The sequence below is a fragment of the Helianthus annuus genome, chromosome 3, assembly GCF_002127325.2.
Source record: "Helianthus annuus cultivar XRQ/B chromosome 3, HanXRQr2.0-SUNRISE, whole genome shotgun sequence".
In the NCBI taxonomy this organism is placed as follows: domain Eukaryota; kingdom Viridiplantae; phylum Streptophyta; class Magnoliopsida; order Asterales; family Asteraceae; genus Helianthus; species Helianthus annuus.
In genome coordinates, this window is record NC_035435.2 from 99,170,693 (window position 1) to 99,181,195 (window position 10,503).

General features: G+C 43.0%; 1 protein-coding gene across 1 annotated transcript; it reads right to left on the minus strand.

Moving 5' to 3' along the window:
- Positions 1-5,906: 5,906 nt before the first annotated feature.
- On the minus strand, positions 5,907-8,738 carry LOC110929219. Its single transcript, XM_022172348.2, has 2 exons — positions 8,492-8,738; positions 5,907-8,161 (listed from the first exon to the last, which is right to left on the minus strand). The coding sequence occupies exon 2, from the start codon at positions 8,156-8,158 to the stop codon at positions 6,443-6,445; it is 1,716 nt and encodes a 571-aa protein (XP_022028040.1). The 5' UTR covers positions 8,159-8,161; positions 8,492-8,738; the 3' UTR covers positions 5,907-6,442.
- Between the last annotated feature and the right edge of the window lie 1,765 nt (positions 8,739-10,503).

The following is a 10,503-nucleotide window of genomic DNA, read 5'->3' on the forward strand; positions in this document are numbered from 1 at the left end:
TTCATTTCTGTTGGTGCTAGCCTGTAAGGTGCTCTTGCAATAGGTGCTGCTCCAGGGATGATATCAATCCTGAATTCCACTTGTCTATCTGGTGGCAACCCAGGTAGATCTTCGGGGAAAACTTCTGGATATTCCGAAATGACGGGAATGTCTTCTATCTTCGGTTTGGGCTCTTCAATAATTACCTGTGCCATGTAGATGACACAGCCTCTTTTTAAACATCATGAAGCCTTGAGCATTGTTACGTTCTCGGGCAATCCATACTGCGTATCTCCTCGAATGGTAAGCGATTCACCAGTCGGAGTCTTTAGCACTATATGTTTTCTGTTGCAGACGATCTGGGCCTGGTTGTGGGATAACCAGTCCATACCCAGAACTATGTCAAAACCAGCCAGTTTAAAGGGAAGTAGAGATAGAGGAAAAGAGTGATTCTTAATGGATATCACACATCCATCTAGTATAGTGGAGACGGTTTCTACTGTGCCGTCTGCTAGCTCTACCTCGTAATTCACATTTAAGGTTTTGACAGGCATATTCAGCAATTTGCAAAATTTTTGGTCTACGAAGGACTTATCAGCGCTGAATCAAAAAGTACTCTTGCAAAGATATTATTTACGAGAAAAGTACCTGTGATTACGTTATCATCTTGCAAAGCTTCCTTCACATCCATCTTGAAGAATCTTGCATTATTCTTTTTGGCTTCTTTCGGCTTCTTGGCGTATTTGGGGCAGTTGCTTTTAATGTGCCCCTTCTCATTGCAGTTATAGCAGGTCGCATCTTTTATCTTCTTGCAGTCCACAGTCTTGTGGTCCTTGGACTTGCACAGTCCGCAAGCATACGACCTCGACTGGGACTGTGAGTTCGACCCGAGCCTACACTTCCCAAAGTGATACTTCTGGCAGTTTTTGCACTTGGGCTTCTCTCCAGATTGCTGCCCATCTTTCCTCGACTCTGACCCTCTCTTGCTATCACCGTTCCCACGGTGTTTCTTGCCCGACCTTCGTGAGGTATCGTCCTCACGCTTCCTCTTCTCGGCTTCTTTGTTCCTCAGCGACCGTTGCCGGACCGCATCCTGAGTGAGGGACAAAGATAAGTCGGTCACATATCTGAAGGTCGTTGGCCGAGAGGCCTTCACGCTTGCCTTAATCTCGGGGGCTAACCCACCAATGAAACGAGCGATTCTCCTTGGCTCCGGGGTTACCAGATATGGAACCAACCGAGACATCGTGTTGAAGCTCGTTAGGTAAGCTTGGCAGTCAAGGTTTGTCATCACCAATGATACAAAGTCGGATTCTATCTTTTCCACCTCATGTTGAGGGCAGTAATTTTCTTTGATGAGAGAAATGAATTCCTCCCATGTCATGCTGTATAGAACAGCTTTTCCCGAGGCCTGAACCAGCGCCCTCCACCAAGCCAGGGCCTAGCCCTTAAACGATTGCGACACAAACTTTACCACGTCCTTTTCCGCACAGCCACTGATGTCCACCACGGTGTCCATCTCATCCAGCCACGTCATACAATCGACTGCGCCTTTCTCCCCAGTGAAGTCTCGGGGTTTACAAGACAAAAAGTACTTGTAGGTGCAGCCCCTGGCACGGGATGCATCAGTATATTCCCTTTCACGACGAACACTGTTTTCGTTGGACGAGTGATTATCGTCGTCCTTTTTGGGCTTTGACAGGGGTTTGCTGTGGGATTTTGAGTGTGTTTTCGGCTTGGAGGGTGGTTTGGATACGGTTCTGCTCCGAGATTCGGTATGTTCCTCGTATTGTCGATCGAGAGCTGCCTGAACAGCGTTGTCGACCAGAGCTTTTAACTGAGCGCCCGTTAAATGTATTTGGGCGTTATCGTATTCGTCTTCACTCGTATGACTATTTTCTCCATTAGGTTCAGCCATGGTAACTTGAATCCGTTACAGAAGATAACGAAAATTTTATTTAGGAGTTTATTATTGAATTGTCTTTATGGCAATTCATTAACCATGGTAACAAAGACCATATCTGGTTAATTTGTTACTCACTTTTTATTTAGGATTTGAACATACTTATCCTAATTACGAATAATGTTGCTAGTGGCATAAAACCTAGTCACGAGGACGTTATTATAATATTAGCCGAGATTACAGAGAATCAAGGTATGAAGGTTTGAACCGTAGTCCTTTTTACCCTTTCTGACAGGGAGTCATAGACCACCACTGTCTTTTGTCTTATTATGACAATGATTATGGCCCACAGGCACTACATCACTAATGGATGTTTGATAATTCGGCCCGTAGGCACTACATCGCTAATGGATGTTTTAACAAGTGATCATCTTCATTGATGATTTGACCCATGATTTATTATATCATTAATTTGGGCCTTGGAATCCTCAGAAAGGATTCTTATTCAAGAATGACGCGTGTGATTTTAACGAATCACATCTGCCATGAACGTTAACATGCTTACAGAGGTTAACTGGAATTCTGAATCTTTTAGTCAGGTCTTACCATCTCGGCCGGGTCTAAAAGACACCTGGCTAGGTTTCACTCTTAAGATTCTTTATTTAGGCAGATTTAATTTAAAAGGAATGATTTTGATTTATTTAATATATAGTAATAACAAAAATGAAATTATAATATAACTTCAATTACGATTACACGTTGCCCTAAACGGGACTTTTAAACAAGTACATACCTACATAGAGGTTAATAATGAGACAAGTCCACGCAGGGACCAATACATGATAGATGTCCGCGCAGGGACTAAAAGATAAGTCCACGTAGGGACTGAAATACGATAAATGTCCACGTAGGGACTTATTTAAAATAGACATTACATTAGAACACATATAAGGACTAATGGTCACGTTTCTTCTTCTTGCCTTTCAACAGGTTCGCTAGACCCTTAAGGAATCCCCTGTTGTTCTTTCGTTCTTCCTCGAAATCCCGTTCCACACGAGTTAAGCGGTGGAGGATTTCTTCTTGTTCGGGCGGAGAAAAACGTGGTTGTGGCGCCGGTTGCGGAACTGGAGGTCTAGGAGGTGCTGGATACCCATGAGCTGAGTAGTCCGGTATCCCCATGTTTCCAAAAGCTCCGTCGGGATAGCGGGCATTATACCTAGCCGCTATCACATATGGGTCGCGATCATAGTTGTAATTGTAATGTGCGTGCGACGATGGTTCGAACGGGTTGTATGCCGCTGGACTTGTGTATGCAGGTATTAGGTGGTCATACCCAAATGGTGGCGAAGATGGTGCAATTGGTGCGGAGTTCGCCTCCTGTACTGGACTTGAAGGTCCTTCTTCAGGTACTAACGGATAGTGACTAGCACTCGAGTGGCGAGGGGTGCTGAAATGAAAATCCCCTCCTCGGGTAGACATCCGTGCGCCTGATCTTCTTCGCCTCGGCGGATTTGGAACTACTAGTTGAGCCGGTGGCGGTGGTGGTGGCGTAACTGCCACAAAACGTGGATCCTCGGAGGGATCTTATTGTTGTTGCTGCTCGTGTTGCGATGTCTGATGGGAGGGTGTGAAGTACCACTCGTGCTGGTTGAACAACGCTTGAAAACTATCTGGCCCTTGATAAGGTGTGCCATGAAAAGAAGATCCATCAGAGATCTCGATAGGATGTGTGGGTGTACCACGAGCAGGTTCTATGGGATCTGTGTCCTCATCCATATGGTCTTCTGAGAAGTGATCCTGTGGTCCTAACGGGACAAAGCCTGCAGGTTCCTGAATGTAATCCGCTGGGTTAAACTGGCCCCCGAAGTAAGGAGTGGGATCGTCAAAAGCACGGTGCGATACCGAACGCTGTAGAGGCATGTAGGAGGGTTGAGGGTTATTGGGATCATTTTCGGAATCTGGACCGAACGAGTGACGGTACGATGGCATCGAGCTATGAGAGGTAGAATGTCGAGCAGGTTCAAAAAGGTCTCTTCGTCTTTGTGGTTCTTCACTCCTTGTGGTCGAAGGAGCTCGAGTGTTTGATGGTCCAGCTTCGTGATTGACGTGATGTCGTGGGTCACGCAAATTTAATCCCTAAACAACTGTAGTTAGCGGTAGTAGGGTATCGAACTCAGGGAGTATGTGGAAAATGTGTTGATTGTGTAGCTTTGTATTTATACTAAAATTAAACTAACTTGCAGAAAATTAAAATTCAAGATTGTGGATTGTTGTTTTGGAAAACTAAATTAAGAACTAATTCAAATCAAAGTAGGTTGTAAGCAATTAGGAGAGAACAATGATCACCCTAGGTTTCAGTTTCTTTAAACAATTGTGTGCAATTTCACTAGAAAGAGTTACATAGACATAACTCGTGTATGTGTGATTGAAGTGATAAAAGGGAACAAAGTACTCGGATTAGATAATGCGAGGTTGTTTCCCGATGACCTATTAACCAATAACCAACCCCAACCCTTCCCGTGATATCTCGGTTGCCAACGGCACCAAGAACGTACGATCAAGACTAGAAATTGTGATATAGATTAACGCACTACAAACAATCAAACATACACCATGACATTCAAGCAACGCAAAATATCATTCTAGAAATGCAGAAATTAACACACAAAAGTCTTAGAAACATTCACCTAGGATGATCACCGAAGAGTTTAGCCGGACATGGCTCGGTGAATCATCATCAACATTAATCTAGTGTTCATACGAATTAAAAACACAAACCGAATGTTTAGAATTGTTCACAAAGCAAGCAAATACTCCAAATTCGCCTCCCAAGTCTCCAAGAACCGTCAATGATGAGATAATACCAAAAGACACACCCAAAAACGAGTATATTGTGGCAGTTACACTTTTCACGTTCAGGCTCCACCGTAAATTACGGCTCCACCGTAATTTACGGTGGACATCAAACTGTTACGGTGAGGTGAAACTGAGTTACGGTGCAACATATATGAAAAAATGGGCCACCGTAAATTACGGTAGTACCGTAATTTACGGTACCAAGCTGCCTTCACTTCTTTGTTTTGTCTTGTGTTCTTCTCTCGACCCGTTTTCACCAAAGCATCCATAAGCTGCCTTTTATCCATCTCTTGTCTCTTAATTTGCACCTGAAACATAAGCATCGTAGTTATCTAATTCAAGATAATTACACGGCTAAATGGAGAATTATTTCATGTTTTAACACACTTAAGGGTTGTCCAAAGGACCACCCGTCACATCCCCACACTTAACCGTTGCTTGTCCCAAGCAACTCATCAACATAGTTCCGAAACAAGTGATCAAATCAGCCAAACAAATCATGCAATTTCTTTACCAACCCCCTTTTTAATGCCCCAAGCAATACACCCCTCACAATTTCTCTCCTCTCGGCTACAAGTGGAAACTAGCAAAGATAAGCTAGACACACACTAGGCAAACGGGTGGTTGCGCAATCATAAGCTTGTACCTGAATCAACTATCCTCCTATAACGGGTCAAACATGAATGCAAATCAAAAGGGCTTAAAGGTTGTAATGTGGCTAGGTGTATGGGTAGGAAATGGAATATATATGAGTAGCGAAAATTCGACCCGGTCTTTTTATTACAACTACCAAAAACAACTAACAATGCATACTACTATATACAAGACAATGAAACCTTCTTTTTTTTTTTTTTTTTTCTTTTCAATTTTTTTTTTTTTCTTCATATTTTTTTTTTCAATCACACAATACGATAATACACTAACCACGACTATTTCAAACTCATAAACTACTAATTATATCACTAATGCTATAAGACCGGGTCAAATTTGGGTGAATTTTCAAGTAAGTAGCTAGGGGAAGCAAACGATAAGCTTTTAAGGCACAAAATGGGCAACTAAATGTCCAAACCCCCGCCCCTCTCGCAACCATGCTCATATATATAACTTATGAGGTCCAACCCCCCAAATCCCACACTCACTCACACCAACGACGAGGCTACCTAGTGCCCTTATCCTTTCTACATTCATGTCTAACAAAGATTCAAATTGCATTCAAGCACAAGTTCTAATGCACCCCCATCCGTAGCCACTCTCATCAAAGATTATTTATATACACGTGTGGCTACAACTCTTACCAAGAATGAAAAGGGTAATAAGGGTTGCCGGTGTATTGACTTGGGGATAAATTGGGGCGACAAGATTTCACATTGTTTTGCTCGGCTTAAAATTTTTTTCAAAAATCTTCAAAAAAATTCCCCCCATCCCCACACTTGGGATACATTGTCCCCAATGTATGGTCTGGGAGGTTTTGATCACTACTTCAATCAACATCCACAAGAAGCTTCTCATCTCAAACCCCAAATTTCTTTTTTTTGTATTTTTTTCATTTTATAATTTTTTTATGTTTTTCATTTTAAACACAACACCACCAACCAACCAAACCCAACAATCAATCATATGATCAATCACCACCCATCCTCCCACCATAATCAACATAAACCAACAAATATATACAAACTATACAAGAGAGAGAATACCACCTGATCAATAATAACGCGGTCCTGGGGGCCCAAAAATGGATGACATCATATCGCTCCATTCTCCAAACCCGAACAAGCCGCTACTGCTTCCCTCTTGTTGTTGTGGTCCCTCTTGCCGTCTTGGATCAAGCCACTGAGAATGGTGGAGTTGTGGAGTCGGATACGAAACGCTGCCATCATACGGTGGCAATGAGGCATAATCCACATGTTGTGGATCCTCAGCCACCGGCCTTCCGGCATGCCAATCCGCATGCATCCGCCTCATCTGATCATCGTGATATCGGTTATTCATTTCCACCTCCTGCGAATATGCGTGGGTCCGGTGCCATAATTCATTGCGGTCGAAGCTATGTTTAAGCGCCCGCTCAATACTAGCGCTATTCCGCGTGCCTTGATCAAATAACGACCTCTCCGAACCCGACCAAGTATCAAAGATGGCCGCCGGCGGGCGTTGGCTCTCGATCACCTCCTGCATTGAACCACTATAAGCCCACCCCGGCTCATATGGTTGCTGCGCATAGTCGTAAAATGTGCCACCATGACCACCATGAAAAGCCCCAAAACCAACATTTGCACCACCCGTTGGCTCGTCTGCGTAATCATCATCCCCACTCGGAATTAACTCTTCATCGCTTTCAGGTTCATCCGGTTCTCCCGGTAACAACTCCCTTGCACCTAATTTCAACGCCCTCCACCGTTGACCCTCCGATTTCAGCTTGTGATAACGTTCAGACGAAGTGTATGTCCAAACGTTTCCCAACCTATCCAAAGTAAAAGGCAAGTGCCTTTTCGTTAAACCGCGGTCTTCAGATGTGAGTGCCTTCTGCTGTTTCATTAAGCCCGTTATGATGCGACAGTACGGGACAATGTCTCTCCCGTATTTGTTCCGGCATATCCACAAATGGTGCATAATCAGGTAGCGTATTGGAAACCGTGGGGACCCGTGCATCAATGAATACAGAACAGGTATCTCTGGAAACCTCACCTGTTCTTTATCCCCTCTCCTTGGGATGACATTAAGTAAACAGATCGTATGCAAGAGCTTGGCTTCTATCTTCAGATTTTTTCGGTATAACACGCCACCATACCTACCGGGCAAAAACAAATCAGCCAACATACTGTTCCATGTCACGTGCTTCTCGGGTTTGAGCAATAAATCATCAAGCGTGGGAATCATGTACTCCCTAGTTGGAAGGCTATCATATTTTCCCAACTTCTTCAACGTATCGAATGACATTTCAACTGGTACCCCATGTACCGTCCCAACCAACTTCATTTGTGATGGCCTGTGGAAGTTGTGACATTTAAGCGTTGCCATCCACTCCTGAATCTCAGTCAAAAACAAATTGCTCTTATCCTTATCCCAACACTTGAGTGCTCCTTCCCAACCCAAAGCACGGAACTTGTCATACACCCCGAACTGGCCCAACTGAGGCTCATCAACATCTCTTTCACAGATGAATGCGGCCGCTTTATTCTTTAACTTGTTCATGCAGTCGTTATACAGAGTTGGCTGCCAAATTTCGGGTTGGTCATCCAACGACCCCGAATTCCACACCGGTTTATCTCTTGGGTCTAACTGCATCTCTTCTTCTTCCTCGCTTTCGCTTTCACTAACCCTACCCTGATATTGCCTCTTCTTCGATGGCTGCTCCTTCTCCTTGCCCTTGCCTCTTGATGAGGATGAACTTGACCCCGGCTTTTCCTTTGTCTTTGCCATTTCCTACACACATGAAGAAACAACAAAACAACACAAAAATTAACATTCTCTTCACAAATCATCCCCACACTTGCTTGTTGCCATGGTTGTAGATTTTAGTGAACCCAAAATATATCAAGAATTTTCAAAAATTGGGCATGGTGTCTCTACAATGTAGAACATCCCAAAAGTTCACTACTTTAACCATATTCCTACATCTACAACCATCAACCATGTTCAATAACAATTCCATACTCATATCCTAGCAACAAGCAAGTGAGCAAGAACATATAACCTAAATCACCTTGTTTTTCACAATGCATCTCCATAATATAGTAAAGTAAGTGTTCATACCTTGTTTCAAGATGAGAGGATGCTTGTGAAACTAAAAATCCAAAAACCCCCAAATTATCTCAACCTAGGGTTTCAAACTTCGACCCCAAAACCACGTTTTCTCTGAAATTCCTCCTCACAATCACGAAGCTCGTGAAAATTTAGCCAATTTAGACCAAAACTCCACTTGATTTGGGCAAAGATTGAGGATTTTATGAAGAGAAGAAGGTGGAAGAAGAACTATGAAGTTTGTGGGGTCTTTGGAGAAGAAAAAGTGGAAAGGTGAAGAATGAATGAGTGGTTAGGGTATAATGCACGTGAATATGATTGTTTATTTTCGGGTTTTTTATATTTTTTTTTTTTATAAACACGGAACTGAACCGACGGAAACACATTTGCTGCGTACCGTAATTTACGGTCTCACCGTAAATTACGGTGAGACCTGGATGACAAAAATGCACCGTAATTCAGACTGTTTCCACCGTAAACCTCACCCAATTTTTTCACCACCGTAAATTACGGCATTACCGTAATTTACGGTAAACTCTGGGCTTCCCTTTTCACCGTAAAACAGGAGGTTTACACCATAAAACTCCAAAATTTTTTAACCACCACCGTAAATTACGGCTCCACCGTAATTTACGGTGGACACTGGGCATCTCCATTTTGGCAAAACTTTGAAGTTTATATGACCAATTTTTTTAAATTTTTAAAATTTTTCGATTTTTTTATGTTTTTTAATTATTTCAAAAACTTGGAAAAATCACCCTACCCCCTCAAAAATCCCGTGTTGTCCTCAACACGATGTAAGAGCAATTCGCGACCCGAACTTCCCCACACTTGTTTCGAACACGGACTTCGAGGAACTATGGCAATTATGCAACTATACAAACAAAACAAAACAAAACTACTATGTACACTATCACCAAACCTGGGCCTCTTACGATTGTTCCTCCTCAACCGGGCGTAGGATGTAGCCCGCTTTGTCAAGCTCCAAGTTGTTGATGTCATTGCCATCCAAATACGGCTTTAACCTGTGACCGTTCACCGTTTGTTGTTTCAATGTTCGCTCGTCTTGAATGTCAACATCTCCGAACCTTCCCACTCGTCGGACAACATAAGGGCCCATCCACTTGCTCTTTAGTTTCCCCGCGAACATTTTCAACCTTGAATTGTATAACCACACTTTTTGACCCACTTCAAAGTTCTTCTTCTTTATCTTCGCATCATGAACCTTTTTCAGTTTGTCTTTGTATGCGGATGCACACTCATATGCTTGGTCCCTTATCTCTTCAATTTCATTCAGTTGAAGCTTCCTCGCCCGACCCGCTTCATCATAGTCCGCATTCACTGTTTTAATTGCCCAATATGCCCTATGTGCCAACTCCATAGGCAAATGACATCCTTTCCCGTAAACCATTCGATACGGAGTGGTATCAAGTGGGGTTTTGAAAGCCGTGCGATATGCCCACAATGCATCATCAAGCTTGCTTGACCAATCTTTCCTATCCGTTCTAACCGTTTTCATTAGAATTTCTTTGATTTGCCGGTTAGATACCTCCACTTGACCACTTGTTTGTGGGTGGTACGGTGTAGCCACACGGTGATTCACACTATATCTCTTCAACAACTTTCCAAAATTGAAATTTTTAAAATGTGAACCACCATCACTTATTATCACCCGAGGTACACCGAAACGAGAAAAAATGTTGGATTGCACAAACTTACATACAACGGAATGATCGTTGGTCCTTGTGGCAATAGCTTCAATCCATTTCGACACATAATCAACCGCAACCAATATGTATAAAAACCCATTTGAGTTTGGGAAAGGACCCATGAAGTCTATTCCCCAAACATCAAATACCTCCACTACCAAAATTGGTTGCAACGGCATTTCATCACGTTTCGAAATGCTTCCCATTCTTTGACAATTGATGCAATTTCGGGCATACTCACGAGCATCCTTGAAAATCGTGGGCCAATAAAACCCACTCGATAACACCCGATAGCCTGTCTTATTCCCACTAAAA

Coding starts and splice junctions, on each gene's coding strand:
- LOC110929219 (XM_022172348.2), bottom strand. CDS start 8,158: ATGGCAAAGACAAAGGAAAAGCCGGGGTCAAGTTCATCCTCATCAAGA.